This window comes from Prenolepis imparis, unplaced genomic scaffold (assembly GCF_030444845.1).
Source record: "Prenolepis imparis isolate NDT839.2.m4 unplaced genomic scaffold, iyPreImpa1.0 SCAF_5, whole genome shotgun sequence".
NCBI classification, from domain to species: domain Eukaryota; kingdom Metazoa; phylum Arthropoda; class Insecta; order Hymenoptera; family Formicidae; genus Prenolepis; species Prenolepis imparis.
Genome location: NW_028141163.1, coordinates 9,347,363 through 9,375,134, shown reverse-complemented (window position 1 = coordinate 9,375,134; position 27,772 = coordinate 9,347,363). Strand labels below are relative to the sequence as shown.

The following is a 27,772-nucleotide window of genomic DNA, read 5'->3' as shown; positions in this document are numbered from 1 at the left end:
AGCGCGCGCTTGTGTTGTTCTAGTATATTAAATATTTAATAATTATAATTATTTATTGATCATCTATGTGTTGTTTTAAACTAAAAAGAAATATAGTTTGAGAGTAATAAATAATATAAGAAAAACTTGGAAAAGTTTCAACGTGTACTATATCTTTTACACTTTAAGAAGGCGAGAAAGAAGCACGTTATCGTCATTTGTATCTCCCTGTTATATCTATATAAATATTAGATTCTAGGAGACACGTGTGCACCCGTATCTACAAGACAGCGAACAAAATTGCGTATTAATATTAAATTTCCACGAAACTTTGAAACGACGTCGCGACCGATAGCTCGGTTAGATACTGCAACGTTTCGCCATAACTATTTAAATTCTTGCATTTTATAATGTTTCTCTTGACAACGCTTTTATTCGCAAAATACAAATTCGACAATAACTTGAAATAAATATTCAAATAATCGCGAAGAACATTCGCTCAAATCAAGTTTTAAAAAATGCATTGATGATGTCAATTATAGACAAGATGAAGTTAAAGAAGTGCATAACATATTAAGAATTATTTCCAAAATATCCTAATTATTTATGTAAAAAAAGATGTTTTCCATAAAAATATGTATACAAAGTGTCTGGTAATAATCGCTTCATCTATCGTGTGCAAGTAGAGGGTAGAGGGTTAAATTGAGTAAGAAAGTTTTCTATCGTTTTGCGATTTTCGCAATAATTAACGAGTTTCGTACTCGGTTTAATTCGCTCTATCTGCATGAGAAGTGCGGTGATTATTGCCGGATACCCTGTCTTAAGTATATAATCGGATATATATAATACTTTAATAATTATATTATATGTTCGAATATAATCCAGAAAAATATCACTATAAGAAAAAAATTATTTAAAAATCTAAAAAGTGTAAAATAGAATAGTATTGAGATATTTTACACAATAAAATTGAATTCCATGATGTTACTTCATAATTAAATAATATTCAATTATGCAAAGTACTAATGTGATAATAGAATTACACGTTTAAAAGTAATTTCACCATTTGAAGATAATAAAGCACTAATTATTCACAGTACTTGTTAAAAGCTCTTGAAGATATCATTAAACGTATGTAATGAAATATATATATATATATATATATGTATGCATATAAATAGAACAATTAAAACTCCATCGATCGATGATTCGATTATTTTACTATGAACTATACGCATTCCATATCTTGTAAGATTATAATTATGCTTCTGAGGATAGAGTCTCTAGTATATATATTTTATGGTGTTGCATTTTCACTAAAATTTCGTTTCACTTTAAACGAACTTCAGTTGATATGGCGTACTAGCACGCCTCTCGTGTCCCGTAAGGAAGATCCTGTGGGCGAATTTATCGAAGAGCGCCCACGGGGAAAGCATCGTAACACGTTGTATCCCAGACTGGCTGTGCACCTGTTTCTCTGGGATGAAAATCCCATGGGTAGATCGTAATGGTAACTAAAGAGAATATTGTCTTACTATCTCGCGATTATGTAAATATTTTCATTGTAAGCGCATCGTATATTTTCTTTACCTGATTACTTTTAATTGATATATTCAATTATACTTTTCTATTATTAAATGGAGAAGTTTTGCTATATATCAGCAAGAATTCGTTACGAATATAATTTGTTATACATGAGATATAAAATATACGTTTTGCGTTCCGCGCGGCCATCTAAATATTCTAATGGAATACAACCCTACGTTCCACATAGCTCTAAAGCCGGCTTTCCTTGTGACGATTCGTCATAGCGGTTGACAGACTAAATACCGTCCCCGACGAGTTTTTTTTCTACAAAGGATCGGTTTCTTCTGTCGTGAAGGGATATAACATACCGGGGGGACATAGACGGGAAAATATGTCTGCTACGTTCCGCGCGCATTATAAAGCACCTTTTGCGGACGTATACGGGGCAGCGGTAAGTCCGACGAAAACCTGCGGGGGTGACGTGTGGTAACAATATATATGTATGTATAACCGAGCGACGGGCTAGCGGAAGTATACATAAATATACATTTTCATGATGAATATACTCGGGGAAATATATATCATCTGGTGGAGAGAGAGGATTCCGAAGGTTAGAGCTGCGAAGGTGGAGATCGTGGGGTGAGAGTAGTTTAGGATGGGCGTTTAGGTGCGATGCATCACATCGGTGGGATTCGTAAAGGGATATCGTCGGAAGATACGTCAGGTCTCTCCGGATATTTCGCGCCCTCCTTCTTTCCAAACCTTTCTTAGCTTAGTTTGATGTGTCAGAGATAATTATTATTCGTTTTCATCCCAAAATCATTGCGTGTCAATGATCGTTGCACGAGAAATAAAATTTTACATGGAAATTCAATGCATTATTGAATTATTATACAATGGAAAATACTCGTGTTTTGACATAATATGTATGTAATGTTATCTTTTCATCTTGTTGGACTTTCGAGTATCTGAAGTTTAAATATTTTATATAGAATGTGCCGGAATATTTATACTTAATATAACATTAAGTTTTTAAAACATGGATTCACATGAAATCACATGTCTGTTTCAAAGTAAAAACATCGCGAAGAATGAGTAATCGAGAATGAATAACAAACTACAAAAATACTATTGTACCATTCAGAAGTGAATTCATCAAAATTAAGTCATATATATAATAATATTATTATTTTGTTGCTAAATAAAACTGCGACAGGATATCTCAAATGTCGGCTAAATTTTTATTGGGGATAGCTATTATCATCAGTGGCAGATATGGGCAATCGATTCGATCCAGAAATATAGAAAAGAGAAATGTCAGAATAATTTTTAAAAAGCTTATTATTTTTACAATTATTAATTATAATAATTTTGACAATGTCAATGATGACAGAACGATATATAGAAATCATTTCATTGAATTATTATGTAATACGCGTGTCGTGAAAAAAATCCTTTTAACCCCCCGAACATAAATAAGGCAGATCCGCCACAATAATCCACGAAACGGATTATCCAGCCGTTGAGATGGACATAATGGAAGAGGTCCTCGTTTATTCCGCGGTGTCGTCAAGGGGAGTCGAGGGAGAGAGATAATAGAGAGGCTCGCGATTTTAAATCCCCTCTCGGCGCACGTTCCGCAATTCCGGAGCACCGATTCCATCCGTGAAGATCTCATCGTAGCTTCCTCCGTCTCTCATTTAATCTCTCTCGCTCGACTCCGAGTGAATTCCATAAAATGTAGCGCTTCTTAAACCCACTCGAGAGCTCTTCCGGTCCGTTGTTCCATTCTTCTGCTACTCAACTCGATTCGATTACGAGAGACAGTTGCTTAGACAGCTCTCTAGCTCTTGCGGGCTAATTTGAACGACGAAGTAAACAAGAGCCAATCGGAAGTTATAAATGGGGATAGATGATGAAGAATGATACTCGAAAATTAAATTTCCGGAAATGCATTTAGTGTTGCGAAATAATTGCAAAATATAAAACAATTAATCCGCACATACACTGATGTGAATATATTTTCGAATGTGTATGCAAAAAGTTATATTATATTTAACTTATTTATTCTTGCTCGTTATCGTCGATTAAATATTACTCTAATTTATTACAACATCATACTAGATAGAAATGCAATCGACCATATCCGCATTTAAACTGCATTCAACCGGAAAATTCTTGCGCTATGCGTGTCAAGCATTTTGCATTGCGATATTTACTTAAAAATAGAAAAATTTAATTAAAAAGTTAATAAAAAGTATATATTTAAAGTACGTAAAATGCCGACAATAAGATTAATTTTTTATCATATATATTAACATCATATCATCATAAATTAAATATAGATGTAATTGCTTGTATTGTCATAGCTTGTATATTCAACCGTTTGTAATTTAACCAGTTCCTTCTTAAATTAATTAATACTTTCAAAATGTTTTTGTAGCATACAAAAATTCATGCCTATACCATCTTCTAACATAAACGCGCACTTAAATTATACCAACGCTAGATATCACGGTTTACTATCATGTCGATGAAACTGGTTGTGAGAGAATCGCTGGTTCCTCGCGTTAAGCCATCAGCTTCACTTCAGGAATCGTACCTCGAAATTCACCAGATAATCGACCGGCAGAGCAAGCCAAAGTCTTCGTGTTCTGCGTGCGCAGCGGAAATTCTGAAGACTGGTGAACAAGACGGGTGTGCTTTGTCATGACCAGATGTCGACAGCCTGTCCGTAACCGGTTCGATCCGGTGTACACCGCGCATAAAGCAACGCGCATTTCCATTGACCAGTCCGTAGTTGGAACCGTGCTGCACTTGGGCCAATAGTAACCGTACGACATCGTTAAGTACACCGTGCGTTTAACGTCAGTCTCGTCGTGGTGCTCCATCTTCGCACGTCCCGTAACGTCACGTCGAAAGGTCGAGCATACGATTTCCGCGGGTCGATTGTCAAATCGCATAGAGATCACGATCGTTCCGATTGCGCATTAGACGGGACGATCTCACCGTGATTGTAAGGTGGGTCGAGGTTCTCGTGGTGAAACGCGTTTAAAGGCTGCGTGAAAGCTGCAACTCTTCTTTGGTACTCGGATCCCGCAGCGGAACTCGCGTAGGAAGAGGTGAGTTCCGGACGAACCTTCGAATTTCTTGACACGCCTGCACTCACCTGGCTCTTCGTCTGCCTCTTCGTCTGCCATCCCTTCGGAAATCTACTTCGCTATTTCGACCTATCGATCAGAGGCTACGTCCATCATAATCCGTGTGTGCGCGCTTACGAAATCGTGCGTTTGATAATCACGCGTATTGTCACGCGCGCGTTTATGTCCCGCGCTCGTCATCGTCGTCCGTTGACAGAAGCTACAAACGACGGTCGGTGACGTCGTGACAAACTCGGTTGAGTCATACGGCACTACAACCACGAAGGTCGAACCTAGCGCGCTAAATCGATCGCGCGCGAACGATCTCGCGGTAGAACGTCGCCTCCTAGGCGGATCGGTCCCATCGGGACGGTAGGGAAACGGGGTTAGACCGGACGATCGATCGTTCCTAGAAAAACTAGACGTCGCGGAATAGTACGTGGTCGATGCCAGTCCTCGATCTAGCATAACTGCTGGCGCGCTGTTACGTATCGCGATATAGGGGGATCAACCTTCTTTCTGTCTTCTGTCAACTCTCTTTATATTTTCCGAAATTTAAATATTCGATGGATACCATACATATACTTTATACAACCTTGGAAGAGATATCTGTCAGCTGAGTGCGTGAATAAAATTATTTCCTGCTCTTTTAGACTTCCTGGAAACTCCATATCTATATAGATCATATTTACGTAATGACAACTTTCACGATTCAATCATTTTTATTGGTGAATTAAAAGTCTAGTAACTACTAAAATATTCATTAATAATAATAATTTCTTAATATTTTTAAATGTTGCTTAACATATTTCATAACATTCCGTCTCCTAAGGTTTCGAGTTAAATATTAGAAGAGAATTAGAATTGTTTCATATCAAAGATATATCCTTCGCAGTTTTCTTAGAACAACTTTTACATCTCTTCTTATAAGAGAGAAATAAACAGAAACCATTTTACGCGTCCCAATTCTCATCAACAATTATTTTACCCGTTATCTGATCGCAGACGTAACGGTTTGCAGCTGCTTCGATGACGCTCGAAGCGTGCTGGATCGATGCTACGTGTGAGTTGCAGAACGGAAAAAAGTCGTAAGATACGAAAATAAACTGTCAGACGCGATAAGATTCTCATCTGATCGATAATTTAGTATTTACTTTTAAAGCCACGTGTTCAATTCAGCTTTGACTGTTTTGTGATTTTATATTAACTTTGATAGAAAATATCACATAATAAAGTGGAGCATAAAATATAGAGATTCTGCCTCTTGAGAACGCATGCACGTTATAAAGCTTTGCCTTGTCGTTTCAAGACTTATTTGAAGTCACGTTAGAGAATAATAACAAAAAGGAGCAGATCAGCAATTTAATGATTTTCTGTCTTACTGTCTTATAAATGCACGCTTTCAGAACAAAATTTAATTAATAAGTCCAACGTGATAATCTCGAAAAGACCGGATAACCGAAAATTTTGTGCCTAAAGATATATTTTCTTATGCAATTATTATAATAATTATCTGTTAAATTGATCTGACAAATTAAATGGTATCAGAAAAATTCATTAGACAAAATTTTTAATTATTACAAATTTTTTGTAATAGTTATATATAAAATACTCTTCAATTAATAGGCACTTCTAAATTTTTATGTAACAAACATTTCTACATACGTTTATATAGCTGATTAATGACATTTTGCAAACGATCAATAATAGAAATATTGAAAAAAATAATAAAGCTAATGGATAAATATTTTGTGTTGTTTATTATGCTAAAGTTTTCTTAATGAAATAAATTAGTTGGACAATTCGAATCGATGTCAAGTCGGGCAGTGTTGGACGAAAAATTAGATGTCGAGAAACGGGGTTAACCCCGACGTTACACGCGAGTATCTACGCGAAAAATCAATACGCGACTCTCCTGGGACTCGCTTTACAACACGCGCGCGGAAGTTCATCGGCGAATTGGTGATCATCGCGTAAACCCCCCCAATAGCGACATGCATACATATTTTGCCCGGAAAGGTCCTGGTCAGATCGATCGATTTCTCGTCTGCTGGCGCGAGGCCATAAGCAAATCGAGCTCGCAGCTGATCCAGTTGCTGCACTCGGCGCCATCGATATTTGAAGAGCTTGCTTCTCAAGTGATACGCGCTTGACTTAAAATGAGATAAATTAAAATAGAAGATTCTCCTGCGCATATATTAATTCGTTATAATTCTTTTATATTTTTCGTGAATTATTTTGTCTTATAAAGAAATTGACGACCTGTTTTACTTCAGTTTATTTAAATAATTAATGTAATTTATTATACATATACATATATATTGTATATTGTATATGTATAAAGAGCTATATAAGTCATTCATTTCATCAGGTTAGAAAAAAATAGTAATTCAAGGACAAATATAAATAAATGTCCATTTTCAAAAATTTTTATAAATTTAATTTTTCTTTAACACACTCTTATATATTGAATATTAAATTGAATATTAAATTTTTTTAAGTAAGAAAATTTGGTCGTAAAACAATTGTTTACGTTTGCAAATTCTTTACAGTATTTTGCCTTAATGCTGATCTCGTAATAATCAATCGGCGCTCAATAATAATGATGACAACAATAATCTCGTGATACATTATGCATTATGAAATTATTTTCTTTAACTAGCGCAAATTATAATTGATAGAAAGACCATGAGCGCAATAAATTATTATCAAATTAATGCTATACACATATTCGTATTCCTTTTATCACCCGATTCTTCAAAAATGAATAATAATTTTATTTTTGCGACTAACGGTTTAGTTTAGTGTATATCCAAAAATTTTGGAAGCAATTCGTTATAACAAAACCTTTAGATATAAACCCAGTTTTTTTCGAATTGCAATTTATCGGACGTCATATAGATCAATGGCTACACCCAACGGGCTACACCCATAGTGAGAGATTTGATGTATGTATATGCGTGCGTATACGAATTAAACGTAACGAATTAAACTTCTTTGTTTATCGATTATTATCAACGATGTCGAAAGAAAGCTAAGAAGAAGAAGATATAAATGCGCGTCTCTCTTGATCGATGGATCGACGAAGTGATGTTAATTGCAGACAAATTTGCAGACGAATTCGTACACCGTTCGTACCGATTTATTTACCGAATTTGCATTCTCTTTTGCATGTATTTGTCTATTGTTCTCACGAATTTATGTCACATTTCGCGTCAATCTCGCAATCAGCTGATATAGTTCAGAGAATCTCGAATTATTTTATTGACTTTTATTTTATTCACACGCGTTTAATTAGCTGTTAAAGATAGTTGACTAAAGAAGTAAACACCACACATGATTATACTGTTTCTTGTTCGCACGTTTCCTGTTTATTAATATGTTTCACGAAGATGTATAATTAAATAGTTTAATTGGCATGTCGCGCCATGCATGATTCTCTCGATATACAACAAAGATGGATTTTGTGCATGTCGATCATTATATTATGTGACACGCATCTTCATTTCCTACATTTTAGCGAGGACGATTCTGCGAGGCATCGGCAATAACGTTTTCGATCAAAATCGCAATAAGATAAATCTAATTATAAAACAGCAGCCGCGCCATGAAACTTCTACGTGTTCTGCTTATATATTTCTCAATTGATCTATTTCTCTACAAAAAAACTAGAAATATAGTTTCATGAATATTTCATCAAATATCACATTATTAGCAAAAGTGATTTTGAAAAGATGTTCTTTTTTTAAATAAAGATTTTTTGAAACTAATTATAATTTCTATATTTTTGCGCGGTTATTTTTATAGAAATATATATCAAAATACATTTATTTCTATTACAATTATTAATTATATGTATGTTCATTATCGCGTATATTTCACGATGTATAAGAGATAAATTAAATATTAAATTATTAAAGATGTAAATTCAATCTGTGTTGACTTGGCAAATGTTGCAAAGATAAACGACAACCAAACGAATAGCAGATTTATTCAGTGAGTATGCTAGAATTATTTCTGTATGCATCTTCGCAAACAGAACGCGATTTCGTGTACCTAGAAATTCGTGCTAATGATTGAGCGTCTTAATATTTTTTTTTCTTTATATTTATGCACAAATCTGGATTTCGTATATATTTAAATTGAGGCATGATTGCAATTGTTTACACCATATTAAATATATTAAATATATTAAATGCACAATGGACAAAGAAGTTATATGTTTTGCAGAGAGTTAGAATATAAAAAAGTATTTAATGTAACTGCGCTATCATTTCTATGTACTCTATTTATGTAGTAATTAGTTTCTTTCTCGCAAGATTTTATATGCAATTATCGTGCAATATGTTGTCGTGAATTTTTGTGAAAATAACATGTAATTGCATGAAATGGATACTCGCAAAAAAGATTAAATGATTGAAAAGAGAAAAAGAGAGAGAGAATGAATAGAAAATTTCAACTAATAAATAATTAAATCGGCGATATATAAACAATAATGATACTGAAAACTTTTTTCAAAATACATAATTATGCAACTTCTATAATCATTTACTTTGGCGTCTAATAAAATTTTATTGCTGTTGTTTTTGTAGTTATCGATTGAAAATCAATAATACAATTGAAATATATTATTAAAGTATCATATGTGTGTTTTAAATTTATTCTGCTTTAATAAAAGAGAAAATTAATGTTTTATGAAATTAAAATTTAATTAATTATAATTTAGATAGTTTGCTAAGAAATATTATCAAAATATATAATCATTCACAAATCTGCTATTTTATATGCGATATAATTAGATTTCGCTAGAAACGAAATTATGTATCTGTCATTAAATCACACATTCAATTTAACTTGTCCATTTCTCTGACCCTGTAAAACTTATCCTGAAGGAAAGAATTTCCTTCAGGAAAACTTCCATTATCTGTTATGAGCAATGAATACTGATAGCTGCTGATAAAAATGAAAATAGAAAATAGAACGAACACGACATTATTTACGTCTATAAAATCAATTGCACTCTGATTAGCTCTTATTACTGTTTATAATCAAAGAATAAAAATTTGATTTTTAATAGATATTAATTAATCACACACAGTTATTGATGCGATCGTTTCATTAAAATCTTTCTCAAAGAAATCGATATTATGTATTTACGATCGAACGATTGCTGATGCCTCGAATCGCGCTGCGGATCTCAGGATCTCCTTATCTTTGTTTTTCTTTCTTTTGTTCCTTTGCCGTTCGTTTGCCTTTTTGACGTGCGATATTGGCATATCGGCTTCGGGCACGCCTATCATCAGCGGCAGCAGTCACGCCTCAACTCCAGGCGCCTTCGAGGCGATTCTTCGCCGAGAGGGCAACTACCTGGACGGCGGAAATCATCCTCGACCAGCACGACGACCAAGGTCGTGTCGGGTGAGGGACATCGCGAACAAGACAGAACAACGAAAGGTCACGCCATGCCGGCAGGTATTGGCGCTTCGTACAGGTCGTTAGGCGACCTGGGCGAAGACGTTTACAAAAGCACGACCATCGTTGACCAGACACAGACTACCGGCCAGAGCGTCCTCGAGTCTGTCAAGAAGGCTTTTAGCTTCGCCTCGCCAAAGGTTGAGATCCGAAAGAAGGACCCGCTGATCGAGGACCGTCGCGAAAGCATCTCGATTGTCTCAAGGTAATTGGCTTAAACGACATTGTCCGGAAATATTGGGGAGAAACCAGTCAGCAGGTAGGAATACGGTCGCGGGATATATAATATCACTGTTCTTCGATCTCGAATTTAGTGCCCTCTTTTATTCTTTTGAGCACTTTGAGATAGTTTATTAATGTAGTTTATGTAATTAGACTCTATGCAGTTTATTTAAAAACATCGCAAATAAGAATTAATTTGCAAATCTGATATTTGCTTAAATTATTCTGTCGTTTTACCATTTTAGTACAATTAAAGTTTCAAATTCAAATTTAATTATATTGTGCAATGACTTAATTTTACTGTGTTTTTTAACTGTATCAGAAAATAGTTTTTAATAATTAATAATTTTATATTTGTTACAAGATAAAATAGAATTTATATAAATAATAAAGAATAAAATTTAGAGAGAAAGAAAAGAAAATATACTATTATAAAATATGTTTATTAAGTTAATATTTTTTTGAAACAGCATTAGAAATATCACAATAATAATCAATAATTTCTGACTTAGCACACTCTTATGAAAAATTATGCAAACTATTGGTTATGCAAACTCAGCATTAGAGTTTATTAATTTAATTGTTTATAAAAAAAGTCGCGTTCTTTACGAAAAAATTATATATTTTTATATGACCTATTTATTTTATTAGGTTATTTTTAATCGCGAAAAAGAGGTTAAAATTTTGCAAATCAGAAAGAGAGAAGTACATTATAACTTGTGTTCCCAGGAGATTATTTTCAATAATATAGGAAAGATTTGATTTCTCATCTCGTTTATATTGAGTCAATATACATTAAGGATATTGAGCTTAAAAACGGGAATGCATAAGCAACAATAAAGTGATGCAAAATTGTTAATAAGTTGGGCATTTTGAGATCGGAGATCACACATCAAGGCATGGTTCCAGTGCTTTTGTTATTAGCTACTATGGCGAACAAGTTTCATGAAATCAATTGTAACACTATCGATGCAGTTTTCTCAACTTTCGTTGCATGTTTATAGGCTGGCTAAAAGCATCTCTAGTGTGATCTATTAAATCGTGTATAAATATTATATAAAATTCTATATAAAATACTATATAAAATATTAAATAACATAGTTATATTCTCTTTAATAGGCTTAAAAATGTTATATAATACGATTACTTGTGTTATAATAAAAATAAAAGTAACATATAGAATGGCACTAAAATTTGAATAAAAATAAAAGAAATTCTCTTCAGAATATGCAAAATTCTAAGATTTATAAATCTAAAGGTAGACTGATGTTTTGAAGATATATTATTCGAATAGTATAATATTTTCCACAAATACGTAAAATATAGCTTTCTCGGGTCGTTACTCGCATGAAAAATAAGACCATACGATTCGCATTATTCCAGAACGTTGACCAGCAAATTCTCAAGTGATTTCCTACTTCCACTTTCGAGATCCTAATTTTTTCAGAACATTATATAAATTCTCTCATGTACTCTGTGGAAATAATGTTACAGAAAATGTTATAATATTATAATTCTGCTTTTTTATATTTTTAAAATCTATTTTTTAAAACGTTTTATAAATATTTAATATAATATACTCTTTATATATATTACAATATAATATAACTATCTTTTGAAATTTTATACATTTTTTGACATTTATACACGCATTAATACAATCACGTTCATTTCATTTAAACAAATGTTTGAAAGAATCATATGTGCTATATATATTGAAAATAGCCGTCTTTAGCAACGAAACGTTAACCGTATCAAAATAGAAGTTCGCTGAAAATATTTTTATAAAAAAAATTAAAAAATTAAAAATATACTAGTCAATGCTATATAGCTACACTAATGTTTGCAATTTGATCTTAATATTACTAATGACAATTGTTCGTTTTGATGCTGCCCAAAAGTACTAAATGTATATTTGTCAAAACTAACATGTTCGAAAACTAAACAACTTCAACATATCTCAGAATCTAACACAAGCCAAATATTTCTCGCAACTTTGCGCGCATGCTACAAATAGCTCAGCAGCTTTAGCAACCTCTGCTGTTATTAAGTACGGTTCGTTTTCTCCACGGAATCCAATGATTACGCGAGCACAATACATGTATAACACGTCAATAAAATGAGTAAAAAATTCTCGAATATATTTCTCTGAATTTTTCTTTTATAAAAAATACGCAGATTCATAGAGATAAAAATTAGCTGACTATGAGCATATAAATATATCGATTCAAAGAAAGAAAAAAAGATCAAAACTAGAGACGTTGACTTCGTAAAACACTTTAGAATATTTTTTTGCAAATATCTAAATTTGCCTTGTACAAATTAAATTGGCTATAAAGCCAATACATCTCGTTTTAGATTAGTAAATTACTAAAAGTACGGATTTTAGGCTCGGACATTAAAGGCGCTGCTATTTATCAGTTCGTGCTGAAAGCAAGCGAACCAAAGGTAAGTCACGTTATGGCACCTATCAAAAAATTTCGTTTCTTTCCCTCATGCTTCTAGCCTCGCACGCATTCACTAATAACACCAGCTTCCCGCATCCCTTTCTCTACGCAGTGGCTGCAATCATCGTCATCATTACCGCTTGGTTCATAGTTGTTACTATCACGTTATTATCACCTTCTCTGTTGCATGCACGCGATAGGCCGTTTTCCTTTGTCCTTGCAACGCTCGAGTTGCGACTGTCCGCGTCGCTTCACGGCACGCGACGGAAACGCGTGCATTGCGGAACCGGCTTCTCGAGTGACCAAGGGCGATTAAATGCGAACAATCGAGGGGTCCGGCTATCGTCATCCGAGTCTATCATGGTCAATTTAAAAAATCAAACCACCATAGCTCAACATTGTTATACTTGCAATGAAACTTTGACTTTAAATTATTAGAATATGTGAAAAGATTTTAACTTGTATTCTCGTCATATATTTATTTTATAATTCTCTAATTTTAATTATGCATTTATATTTTATTTAAGATTCTTTTATGTAATATATAAGCAAATTCATAATTATTGTAAGATATATTTATCAATTATTTATGAGAATTCAAACATAACAAGAATTAAAATATCTGTTACATATATTGAATGTTTTAATTATTAAAAATTCGATATCTTTAGTTAAAACAATAGATGACATTTTTATTACGTGAAAATTTTAAAATTGAAAAGTACTACTCTTTAATTTAAATCCGAAGTTTAACTCGATTTCTCTTAGGGAGCAATTTATTCAAATACGCAATATCTGAATACAAAATTGTTCAGCTCTTCAGATTTAATTGGCCGTAAAAAATGGTAATCTTAATGGTAATTTTACATTCAAATGGACCGCGTGCTAAATGCTGGAACATGAAACAATAGAACAATGAGAAGCCGATTTTTAACGCAATGAACGTATAACATTAGCAAAAGCAGATTGACGCTAATACGACACTGCTATTCGTTTATTATGCTAATTGCTTTACGTTGTTACAAATTGTCCGTATGTTGTGACGGGGTAAAGGACGTATGCCGCTAGGGCCGGACCCTATGATTATTCGCCGCCATTTTGTTTTAGGGAGAGAAACAGGATGCCGACAGCAGCCACTGCCGAGGAATCTGCTCTATTGGGGTAAGTTTTCGAATAAAAGAGGAAAGAGACCGTAATCGGTACTATTTTCTATCTTTCGGCAAGTATCGCATTAAATCGTAGTTGTAATTTATTTGTTGATGCGTAGATACGTAGTAGAAGTGCGAGATAGTTGATATTAACAAGCCTACAGATCGAGAATGTAGTCACTTTTATATTACTCGTTCACATCTACTCTGAATTATTTCATTCCAGTCCCATAAAAATTTGACTCGTTTGACGCAGAACAGGTAGGAGTAAATAAAATTGCAAATTTAGTTTTATATTAAAATTCTGTCTGAAATGACACACGTTTTCTAATTTAATTAATATGATTTCGTTATAACAAAACGGAAAAAAAAAAAAAACCGAGCTCTAATATATTATATAGAATATAGAAATTGATATATAATAATTTAGAAATTTATTTGAACACTATTTTCCATCTTTAATATTTGTCATATTATGAGAATAGACAAAAGTAATATCTGCTGATTTTATTTGCAAAAAGATTAGAGAGAGAGAAAGAGAGAGAGCGAGAGAGATTTCTCTAAAAATACATAGAATTAGAATACATCTCTAAATATTAAGAGCAGGAATGAAATATGTCGTTGTATTCCTAAGGGTTTTCAACTGCCATGAAAGATTGATATTGACCTTAATATATCCAAAGCGCTAAGTGACCAGATAACTCGCAATTGTATTATTAAAAGTCATTATATGTTATTTAGCTGTGTAATAATCCGTAATGGTCATCAGCATACAAGTTATGGATGCTTCGAGATATTACAATTGATTGATGTATATAATTATAGAGATGTAATTGATATATATAAATTTATATATATCAATTACATCTCTATAATTATATACATCAATCAATTGTGTGTAAATATGTATATATACAATATATATCTCAATATATACATATATATATATATATTTGAGATTGAAATATATATGTAAGAATAAAAAAGAATATTATAAAGAAGACTGCAATTAAGGATGAATATGGAATAAGGAGAATTTGTCACAGTAATCGCGCTGCATATTATGTAAAAGCAACGATGTAATACATTATTCTAAGCTGACAAAAAACACAGCAGCAATACAATACGCGATACAGCAACTAAATAATATTTTTATTATTACGATTTTGGTTTAACAGCGTCACTTAATGAGTGACCCAGCTGCTATTTAGAGCTATGACCTAAATTCAAAAGGCTTATAAAATTTAATTGTTTAAGACAGTTTAACGGAAGTTCTTAAACTTCTGACATTTAGGTTGTTTAATAGAGCTACTTCATACTTCTTACAAACTCGCGTCGTTGCTGGTGCCACTTTCTAATTTAAATGTAAATGTAAAGTTAAAATCAAATTTCACTTTAAGACTGTCCAGTTTCGTCAAAGTTTTTCATCGAACTTATCATGTATACTTATCCTACTATACACAAATTTTTAAAGAATCCAACAAGAATTGTTTTACAAATCTGTCTTTAAAAAAATCCCTTTGATTAATTTATTTTTATTTTTATTAATTTAATATGAATGATGAAAATTTATTAATTTTTATTAATTTAATATGAATGATGAAAATTTATTAATTTAATAAAATTTAATGAAATATTATTTATTATCTTTATTTAACCATTTTTTTCATTTAGATGGCACGCGTTTTTTTCTCTAGCTTTTTTCTTTTAATTTATTTTAATAAATTCAATTTCGAGCAAACTTTCCGGAAGTATTCTTTATAACTATATAACATTTTTTATATTTTGTACTATTATTATAAGATAAAAAGCAATCGTAAACCAATTGTAAAATGATAATAACAACATTCAAAATGAGAAATGTTATACGTTGAAAATGTGTCAATGTGCTAACATTGAAGCGAGCGTGGAAGGGACTTTAATAGAATGTATAACATTCTACGTAATAGGAGCTTAGGAGCTTCCTGAGGTTAACAATGTAATTTCACTATGTCATTCCTTGTTCGTATCAGTCTTTGAACAAAGATGCTCTAGTTGTTAAGATAAAGGACGAGGTCATATGCCTCTCTTGACTAGTTCTCACAGCAAAGTAATTAACGTCAAAGTTAGAACTAATTAAGAATCACTAAGACGTCATATAAACGCCCTCTTGTCTCGATATCGTGCAATGTCGCTTCTAAAGCAGCTATTTGAAAAGAGCTTCTGACATATATATGTATGTATCACATCTTTTTTGATTGTGCAAACAAGACAATATTACAAACGTTGCAAATATGCACCTTTCTATTTAATTTCTTGTGCAATGGATGCAAGATATATGTGTATATTTTATTTTAAAAAATTTATATTTATACTTTTATCCCTTTCTAAAAAAGGCATGTTAAGTCGATTCTCACAAGTATTGTTGATTCTTCTCCGCGATGCTGATTGACTGCCTCGATTCGCGTTGTGCGTTATATTTGTAGCATCGAGAGGCTGTCATCGCGAGGGTTAGCAGTTTGACAGTTTGTTCAAAATAAAATAAAATAAAATAATATAATATGTTTGAAATAATATTTTATAAAACTTTAAACTCGATTAATATTTTTGACAGAAATCAGCTGATTTCTGTCATAAAAATATTAAGGATCAAGTATTATAACATATTATTTAAAACATTTTATTTAATTTTATTTTGAACAAACTGTTAAATTACTAACCCTCGCGATGACAGCCTCTCGATGCTACGAATATAACGTACAATGCGAATCGAAACAGTTAATTAGCATCGAAAAAGATGCGCCAATACTTGCAAGAATCGATTTAACGTGCCTTTTTTAGATAGGGATGTTATAATATTTTAAATTCGATTAATATTTTTGACAATTATCAGAGCTGATTTTTGTCAAAAAATATTAATCGCGGATAAGATATTATAACATATTATTTAAAACATATGTTACTATTTAAATATTTTCAACATATTATATATACCGTTTACCGCTATAGAAATATTATAAAATAAACAATTTCTCACTCACCGATACTTTACACGGCACTCCCGACACGACGGTGAATCGCACTGTGTATCGCAATGCTACCTGTAACAAATAAAATACACATATATTAGAATAATCTTATTATTTCGCATTATAACATACACAATATAAATATGTAAGCTAGAATTAACAATAGATATATCCACGGACACATTCGCGCGCGCGGAAACAGATTAAGTTGGGTTATGTTGGCAAGAAATTTTGCATCGAATTTTTCGCGAAATATGCGTTTCGATCAATTACGACTACATATTAACGTTAAAATTATGATATGCGATTGATAAATATTACAATACAAAGGTTAGAAATCGTTTCTAACGATTATGCTTACTAATTAATCACAACGGGACGCAGCTCGAACTGCCTGATACTCGCGGCGTTTCGGTAATGAGGCTATTCTACAAACATCGGCAACTTCATTCTAATAGCGCGCGCGCGATACTATATGTATACATGACTTATATATAATATTAATAATTAATTGAAACTCGAAGGAGATTCGTTCGAAAAGATATAGCTTTAGAAAAAAAAAAAATTAATCGAGAATAAGGTATTATAACATAATTATTAACAACATATTACTATTTTATAACTTTTACCATATTATTATTTTAAAATTTAATTAGCAAATTATAACATACCCAATATAAATATAAATATATAAGCTAGAATATTTAATTAGCAAATTTTCGTTTTATTAATATTTTTTGATAAAAATCAGCTGATTAAAGCGTTAATTTGCTTTACAAGTAACTTATTTTTAAAATAATGTTATAAAAATTAAAATAATGTTTTAAATAATATGTTTTAAATAATATCTTATTCTCAATTAATATTTTTTGACAGAAATCAGCTGATAACTGTCAAAAATATTAATTAAGAATAAGGTATTATAACATATTATTTACAACATATAACTATTTTAATTTTTTACCATATTATTATTTTAAAATTTAATTAACAAATTAATGCTATAATCAGCTGATTTCTGTGAAAAAAATATTAATCGAGTTTAAACAAACTTTATATTATTTTTTTTGAAATATTATTCGTTTTAATATAAAATCGAAGAAAGGCGTGTGCGTAAGCGCGCGCTTGTGTTGTTCTAGTAAAATAAAATTGCAATTAAAATGTCGCGTGTAAATATTGTATGTTATCCAATAATATAATATTTTGTTAAATCTAATATTGTAAAATCTATTATAATCTCAGAGAACTAATTTGACTTATCAATTTAAAACAATGTTCGAAAATATGAATTTCTAAATACAGTCCCGCGCGTGACTCCGTAGGTATTCTTTAAACTATTAAATTCTAATCCATTTATTTTTTAAACTTGTTAATCAACAAATTTAAATTTTTTTTAATTTTTGTGCATACTTTAACATAGCACAAATTTTACAAATTATTAATTTTATTAAAATATCTTTATAAATATTGTCTTTTTAAATCGTTTATATAATGGATACTGGTATAGTTATAATATTATTCATATAAACTTAGGAATATCCAATTAATCTAATCAATTAAATGAAATTTATTTTGCATGTGTCCTTTTTTTATCTGCGCAAATAATTATAGTTTGTAGTGATTCATCTTGTGCAAATAAAAGATGACATTTCGCTTTAAATAGGTCACTGCTCTTTGCGTCGTGAAGAAAGTGGACGTATATCGATCGAAGTGCAACTTGAGTGAGCAACGCAAGTTCTTTGTCAACTGAAGGAGTACTTTGCCGTTTGTTAATTGTCATATATTTCCCGTATAACGTTGATTTTGTTTCTTTCTTTTTCTAGAAATTAGTCTTTACTTATCTCAATTCGACATCTTTATCATTTGTTATGTAAGGGGATGATAAATTACTCTGATAAAAGGTCGAAACGTAACGATTCTATGTGACGCGACAGTCGTGTACGTCAGTGTTTGCTCTACTTTCGCTAGAAATTCGTTTAACATAACTTGGCATTGCGCCAATTCCACCTCGATTGAATAGCATCGACTTTGAAACATCTTTATATTTGAAAAAGATAACGCAGTGATTAATAAATTAGCGCATTACAAAGTAATTGTTCGAATCTTTTGATACGAATTATGTTGAAAACATAGAAATTGATCAACATTTTATATGCAATAGACGTAAAATCAAAGATAAACAGATCAAATTTTTTGTTGCAATACATAGAATAAACATTTGAAACTATGTTTGTATAAAGAAATATATAACAAAATCTAAAGCAATAGTAAATTTGCAAATTGCAAAGAGAGAAAGAGAGGGGGGGGATTGTATATTTTTCAATTAAACAAACTATTACTAATCTTGGATCTCGGATCCATCCTTCTGATAGAAATGCGAAGTCTGTCTAACTCAAATAACCAGCGCTCTAGAATAATAATAAACACAGCTCTGTTTACAGCGTGTTCTGCATCATACTTGTATTTCAGATAAAGATTTATTTATTTGCCTTGGTTCGCGAGGGGTCGCTAGTGGGATAGCGTAAATCGATCCTTATTGTGCGGCTTCGTCTTACAGGCAAATGATCAGGAAGAATCTATCTACGCACTTCGGTTAATCGATCGATAAAAAGAGTGTTATCACGTAAGATATCGAATAGAGGCATATTCAATGCCGGTTATTTGGTTCCAGATTGTGGTTAATCAGCTGCATTTAAAAAAATCTCAATGATGCTGTTTGCCACTTAAATTGAGAAATATCGTTATCATTTATAATTATATTATTCTTAAGAGAAACAATTCTCTAATAATAAATTTATAGAAATACGAAAAAAGTAGTACACAGAATAAACTCTCTCTCTCTCTTTCTCTGGTAAAAATATATACATATACATATATATGTATATATATTGCAGAAAAATAGAAATAATACATTTAAAAAGATGATTTTTGATAGAAGATTTTAGATTGTCATTCGATAAAGTGATAGCAAATTCAATTATATATCGTTATAGCGAATTATTATCCTTCTGATGTACTTTATAATCAATATCCAATATTTTTCTTCTAATAGCTTTATATTTAAAGCTACTGCGAATCTCTTTTTCGATCGAGCTCGCATTTTATGAATTATTTCGCAGTTAATTTAAGCGCGAGAGCTTGTCGAGTTTTAAAGTTACAAAATATGAGAATAAAATCCAGCCTCAAAGAATATTGCACCACTTTTCATTTAAGTGGGCGTTTTAAACGAGCCAGTTAAATATTCGTAACGCGAGATATCTCTGAAAATTCAAAAGTAGGATTTCAGGTTGATCCAGGATCAACCAGTTCTTTGTTCTATAAATTCTATTACTAAAGGTGGTAACCAACTTTTCAGTTTGAAATATACTTATGTAGGCTTTTATTTGTTTGATTTAACTATGACAGAAATAATTGCTAAAAATGTATAAAATATATCGACATATCAGTTTGAATATAAAATTATCAAAATTTTCCTAGCTATATAGTGATTTATTTTTTTCTTTGAATGTCTCGAGATAATGTGAGAGTATTTAAAATAAAATTTTTTTAAAAATAAAAAATTAAATAGAAAAATATTTTCTGATCGCATATAAATTCGTAACGTGTATAATGTGATGAATTCTAAAGGTATATATATATTTTTTTAATTTTTTATAAAATATAAAAAAAAATTTTTTTAATTTAATAATTCTTTTACTATTTATTTAAATTATAAATATTAATTAAAAATATATAAAATATTAATAAAAGAAAGATACTTTAAATCTTAATTTTTAATGAATTTATGTCGAATAATTGAAATTGTTGTAATACATATAATTTATAAAATTTGATTATGTGAATCTACATACATGTGCTTCTATACTAATATGATGATGCAATCACTTGTCACTTTAAAGATCATGATCTTTCTAGGAAATATATATGAGTAATCATCTCTTGTATTTCAAGAATGTAAGTAAACAGTCTTTAATGCTTCGTATTTCTTCAAATTTACTTCTCCATTTTTTGTTAAAATGTGTTAAAATGTACACTTAAATGTGAGTTATTTAAAAATAAATACGTTCAATTATACAATTATTTTATAATTATTTTTAATAAATTTATTTAATTATTTTATGATAATTTGTAAGTTTAACATTTCCAAACTGCGACTTTCGAAAAATTAATAAATATATATAATAGATTATAATATAATAAATATATATATAAGAGATTATAAAAAAAGATTTGAAAATTTTTATAGATTTACTTATCACAAATATATCATTTTATTTAATGCATTAAATTGATCAAAAACAATTTTTTTGTTTTATATAAATTTACTTTCAGAAAACTTTATTATATTTTACATTATATTCGATGTGTGCATTCACACAATCACTACTGTGGATAAGTTTGGAGAAATAAATTTTTATTATAAAATTTTTAATCACACATTGTGTACAATGTGTACAATGTCATTAATACTTATATATACAGTCTTTGAAACCTCATGTTTTATCGCTATTGCGGATAAAGGAGAAAGAGAATAGTCGGACTTTGACCGGAAACGACTGAGTGACGTGCCGGGAAACCTCTCGCACACGCAAATTAGCTGTGCTTGGAAATTTAAGTAGCACTGCGAGCGAATCACTACTGGTACCGTTGTTTTAACCAAAGCATTATTACTGAATAAAATGTCAAATAAAATATATAGTCATCTACCGAATTTTACCAGAAACAAGAAACTAAAATTTTTCTATTTCTGCTTCTCGTATAAAAAAAGCATTTTTGTTAATTAAAATAAAATTAAAGTGTAATGTGATGTAATTAACATAACTAATAATAACAGCAGATGTACGAGTGTTTCAAAGCTTAACATTTTTTTAAATTAGAAGCTAGATTAAAATAGTGAGTGCCTTTGCAAAAACATTTCAATTCTTGCTAAAAGTATGTTGCTACATCATTTTATTTGACAAACATTTTAATAATAATTAAAAAAATAGACTTTGGTATTCATTGAATCTACAATTTCTTTCGATGTGCTCTGATCATATTTCTGCGCTTAAAGACTTATGATACTAGAGCAAATATGGAAGGCCATATTATATATTCAAAGTTTTTTAAGCATTTTGTAAATGAAACGATAAAATTCTCACACGCTCGCATATGCAAATAAAAGTATAGAATACGCCATTACGTTGGCTGGTTACAGTATCTTATTGTTAGTTGTTATGTTCGCGTAAATCGTAAATGATAGCGTTTCGGTGTCAGTAAAGAATGATAAAATATAGAACACTGTTGTGGATACGACAGAGCTCAGGTAAAACTTCATAAAGCGCATGAAACGAAATAGCTCATAAACTAATATAATTCTTATTGCCACGCATGCTGAGAGAAAATGCTGTATAAAAAGGAAGAACCGAGAAGAACGGAATTTTACTTCAAAAACAAAGAACAAAATCAATGCTTTTTACATAAAAAAATTACAATATATATGTACATCCTGATAAATAATAACTGTAATAATTCATCATGCAAAGAAAAAACGGGTTCTCTTATCAAATTATTATTTAAGATAAATGTGAAATATCTTTAAAATCATGTATAATACATATACGTTTAAGTATACAGTTATGTTATAATATTAATAAATATAAAATTTTGTGTTTTGTATGTAACATTTAAAGAAATCAAGTTTTAATATTTTTTTAAATGCTGAGCCTTGAAATAGAAAAAAAGTTTAATTATATATATACTTATTTTTTTTTATATTAAAGTTTTCTTTGTTTATGCTATGGCATTAAAAAAGAAATATAATATATAGAAAGATTATTATTTATATTTATATTATACGTTATTAGAATATTAGCTCTTATAATATAAATAATATCAATAATTTTCAATTTTAAACAGATATTTATGAAATAAATTCTTGCTTCGGAAGCTTTAAACTCTACAATTTTTTCGCTCCAAAATAGTTAGACAAATGTCGTGGTACTTTGCTTTTAGTTGAAAATTTTATTCTTTGCAATTCTAAAATTTTGTCCAATGACACTTGTTATTTAGCTTTCGCAAGTATTAAACTTAATTTTTAAAAAATGATGGAGATAAGACAAAGTTCGCTTTATCTAAATTGTGATACAATTTTTGCCTACAACTTTTGATGTTTTCTAGTATTTATATTTACATTTGCTATACTTATCGTTATCATGTAATGATTTTGTTTACGTTTAATCAATAACTATATGTATACCGACAAATGATCGAGAGTATGATACAAGACGATTTATTTTCATTTCCAAGATAACTCTTTGACTTTCAACTGGTACACGAATTTGTCAGTGTGTCTTTAGAAATACAAAAAGGAATACGTTAAATTTTTTCCAATGGGAGCAATAAATTCTAACGTAAAGCAACGTCAGAATATTCATTATACACCATTGACAAAATACAATAACGAGTATGTATTTTTTTTTTCATTAATATTTACCGAGAAAAAAATAATTTAAAACAGATTTTCTGCAGCCGTTTAGATCTCACACCTATTACTTTATAAACTCTATTTCGGCATCTGATTTCATGTTCTTCGTTCTACATTGTATTTCTGTCCTCTATTCAAACACTTTCAGTTAACAGTATTCCTAACTGCTATTTGTTAAAGTTATTATTTCCATTTCTAATAGTTTAAGATAACGAAGGCGAAGAAGAGAAAGCAAAAAGAAACCCAAAACAATGCTTTTTGCGAAGTTATTATGTTCACAATAAATGACACCATGATCCAAGCTTGCAATATTATTTCGAAGTATTTTGATTTTAGTATCTTTCAAGCAAAGTTTCTTCTTTGTTAATTTATAAATAAATTTCTAATTCGATTTTGAATTGGAACCAAAGTTTATTACGTTTTGTCAAGCAAGATTAATGCACATATATTGCAGACATAAAAAAGAAATATCTAATGATAATAAATTAGTTGCACATATTTCCACGTGACATCCTTATTTTAATTATAATCATTTATGTGTTTAAATTAAAGAATTTGATTAGCTAACAAGATGAAATACAAATATATTATCTTCTCCTCTGAGTATCTAGAAAAAATATATATATTTAAATAAGCGTATAATTTTCATTACTGTTGTAATTTTTTAAATTTGTTATATCTCTGTTACTTCAATTATTTTAAAAAAAATCATATTACACACTATTAAACATATTATCTATTTTTTAATAACACAGGAAATATATGCGCGACTTGATGTAAAGTCAATTTTGTCCAGACCATTGCATTATTATTCATTATGCAAAATTATTCATTATTCTGATGATTGATAATCAATTCTCGACACTTCTATCAATCAAGAGTTTTTTGAAGTGTTTTTTAATTGATTTCATGGCGCATTTGTGACATCACATTTCATGTTTATCGATCGTCGACGCCAGTCATTGCGTCGCCGTCTACAATACGCGCCATAAATCCGTGAAAACGGTTTCTTCCACTTTACATCCCATTCGCAAAAACAAACAAATGTTTTCCTCTATTGCAATTTTGCACCTAGCATTTATTACAAGTAGAGATGGAAAATAAAAGGAAAACACCATTTTTTTCACAATTATCAATGTACAAATAATGGTGAATATTAGTGAAGAATTATGTATAATTTGTTAAATTATAGAATATTTTAATTCTGCAATTGTATTACATATTAATATTGTTTTAAATCTTCCCCTATCTCAGCGATATAAATAATGCACTTTATATAGAAAATCTAAAAAAAAAAATAATAATAATAAAACTAAAGAAAATCTTGGCAGTATAGGTACAAGCATATAAAAATAATAATAAATTTCGAAACAACGCAATAATTCGAAAGATAAGTAATCGCTGCATTAATTCAGATGCTATTATATTGTGTGAAAATGCATACGTGCAATCTACCTCACAAGTGGCGATTAATACACTTGTCAACAAAATTAACGCATATGTATTTTAAATCAAAATTTCGCATAATTTCAAATAAGCATAACTCCGCTAAAAATTATCGGATTTGAAAAATTTTTTTTTCATTGTCAAGCTTGAAGTCTCTACTTCAACACAAAAATCATTCGTCAGATTTTTAATTTATTCTCCCTCCCCGTACGCCACTGCTTCAAAAGTAAGGACGTGTTTTGTCTCTAAAAAATTGCGTACTTTGACGCACTCCACGGAGTGGAATACATTTTTTTCGCAAATCTTATCATAACTATCGTAAAATGTGGACTTTTTACTACAAATTTAAAAAAAAAGCAAAGTTCGTACGATTTTTTTTCGCGGAGTTACATATGAAAGTTACCCATACATTTTTTCCATTTAATGACTCCAAACCCTCTCTGCTGTGTGTGTGTGTGTATGTGTGCGTGCGTATGCGTGCGTGCGTATGGTTAGGAGAGGGAAATGTAGGAATGTTCTCATTTAAAATTGTGTGTTCCCGCCTCGTCTTCAGATTACTTCTTCTATACGTTCGCGCATATTAATGCATGCTCTAATTGTTGTTTAAGGAATTTGAGCCCAAATTTACACGCACGCACGCACGCGTGGGCGCATACACACACACATTATGCGCCAAATCCAACCAGCAACCTTGTGGTGCGTGTCGGATAATATTAATGCTGGCGGTAAATGGAAAAAATGTATGGGTAACTTTCATATGTAATAACTCCTCGAAAAAAAATCGTACGAACTTTGCTTTTTTTTAAATTTGTAGTAAAAAGTCCACATTTTACGACAGTTATGATAAGATTTGCGAAAAAAATTTATTTTACCCCGTGGAGTGCGTCAAAGTGCGCAATTTTTTAGAGACAAAACACGTCCTTACTTTTGAAACAGTAGCGTACGGGGGAGGAGGATAAATTAAAAATCTGACCAATGGTTTTTAAAGTAGAGACTTCAAGCTTGACAATGAAAAAAAAATTTTTCAAATCCGATCATTTTTAGCGGAGTTATGCTTATTTGAAATTATGCGAAATTTTGACTTAAAATACATATGCATTAATTTTGTTGACGAGTGTAGATAAGGAATTTAATAATGCGAACGCTGTGCAGCGGATCACGAAGCATGATCTACAAACGTAATTTCTATATTCATGCTTCGGATGAGTGGCGTATTACGTTATATTGCCTTATTTGCTCTGATTATATGGAACGGAAGAATTTCGAATAACAGCTTTAAGGGACGAATTCTTCAAAAAGAATAAAAGTGTGATTCCTTGATAGGATTGCAGGACGGTGTATTTCGCGGTGACGTTTCTCTCGAAATATCTTTTGCGAGTACAAAGAAATCAAATAAAATTTTTGACATTTTATCGTTTTACTGAAATAGAATTGACGTCGTAAATCCTCCGGGATACAAGCCGAAGTAGGTCTTTCGAGCATTAAGCGAGAGTTCATAACTAGTTGGACGTGGATGTAACTTCGCGGATGATTAAAGTTATCGCTGCTATCGTTTATACGCGCGCGTTTAGAATAACATCGGGATATTACTTATCCTAGGCTGATCCTGCATTTAGGCTGAAATGCATTTAACTCGTATATACTTCAAACTGATATAGAACTGATATAGAACTACTAATAGATTATTTGATTTATTAATTGCTTTTGTCGACATCACCTTGACTATTATACAGCATTAGGTGTAATTTAGATTTTGCCCCGATCGTTAATATAGGCTAGCACTATGATATACATATAAAAACTATATATGCGAATTTTAATATCAAAGTATATCGTAGAATTGTTGTACTAAGATTATATATTATATAAAATTGTATGTCTTTGATCTAAAGATAAAAATAATATGAATTTAATCCTTGGAAGATGCTTGTTTAGAAAATGTTTTATTTATTATAATCAATTAAACGTTATTTAAAGACGCATAAAAATAATAATATAAAGATATATGAAATCAAGCAAATATAATATATATTAGATTAAAATTTGGCATACAGATTACATATTATGATTTATGTACTGATTAGCTGATATCTGTGATAATATAGCATATAGCTGATAACTAACTAATCACGCCTGTAATAATCGTAATCTTGCGTATTCATTAAAAAAGTTTTAGCGCAGAGTTTTAGCCTGATAAACGTTATAAATCTAGTACTTTAAAGCTTCATCATAACACTGTTATTGCCAATTTAGGAATAAATTGCGCGTGCAGTGAGATAGATTGAAATAGCGCTTAAATCTTGAACCGAGGATATATTTTTTAACTACCTTGCCAGCCAAGCAAACACATTTCCACTAATTTTCCGAGTCGCCGGATCAGAAGTTTAATTAACTCAGGTCTGTCGCGAAGTTAATTGCCATAAGTATTTCCGTATATAAAGATTTGCGTATCATAGTTAAAGCATGTGATATAACGACTAATGAGAGCAATTTTGAGAGATCGTTCAATCATTTATTTCGACTGCTGCATATAATGCACAAATGGAAGAAAAAGTCTAACATCTTGACTGACATTTTGCACGTCTATATCGTATAAAGAAACATTTTGTTTGTTTCGTAAAGACACTGTGCGTTCTCACTTAAGAATGCATCTGTCTTGATGTACCGCAATTTGACATTATGGCAAAATAAAAAATTGACAAACTTCGTACAATTAATCTTTTTAACGAGTAGATCAATAAATAATATTGCCAATTGCATTTCTATATATATTGTTTTATTACAAATAAAATAATTATTAAATATATTAGAAAAAAAATTAATTGAAATATTTTAAAAGCATTTACAGAAAAAAATTTCAAAATATCTTTTTAAAGATACGATAATTATTGTTAACCAGATGAAACAAAATTAATAT

At 30.7% G+C, this 27,772-nt stretch overlaps 2 protein-coding genes across 10 annotated transcripts in view; one reads left to right on the top strand and one right to left on the bottom strand.

Moving 5' to 3' along the window:
• Fkbp14 (peptidyl-prolyl cis-trans isomerase Fkb14) overlaps positions 1–27,772 on the bottom strand; it is a 172,772-nt gene that overhangs the window by 126,632 nt on the left and 18,368 nt on the right. For both annotated transcript variants that reach the window (XM_083039042.1, XM_083039043.1), the window contains one exon: positions 16,956–17,015. The gene's annotated coding sequence lies outside the window, so the exon portion shown is untranslated. The remainder of the gene's footprint in view (positions 1–16,955; positions 17,016–27,772) is intronic.
• Positions 4,307–27,772, top strand: part of Mesk2 (misexpression suppressor of KSR 2) — a 34,366-nt gene continuing 10,900 nt past the window's right edge. Inside the window, exons 1-3 of one of the 8 annotated variants that reach the window (XM_083039036.1) lie at positions 4,307–4,628; positions 9,950–10,323; positions 13,895–13,948. In XM_083039036.1, the coding sequence (XP_082895162.1) occupies positions 10,109–10,323; positions 13,895–13,948 (269 nt within the window). In that variant the 5' untranslated portion in view covers positions 4,307–4,628; positions 9,950–10,108. Of the gene's footprint in view, positions 4,629–9,949; positions 10,324–12,729; positions 12,789–13,894; positions 13,949–27,772 lie in introns of those variants that run through there. The other 7 variants (XR_014425423.1, XM_083039032.1, XM_083039033.1 and 4 more) reach the window with 7 other exon arrangements.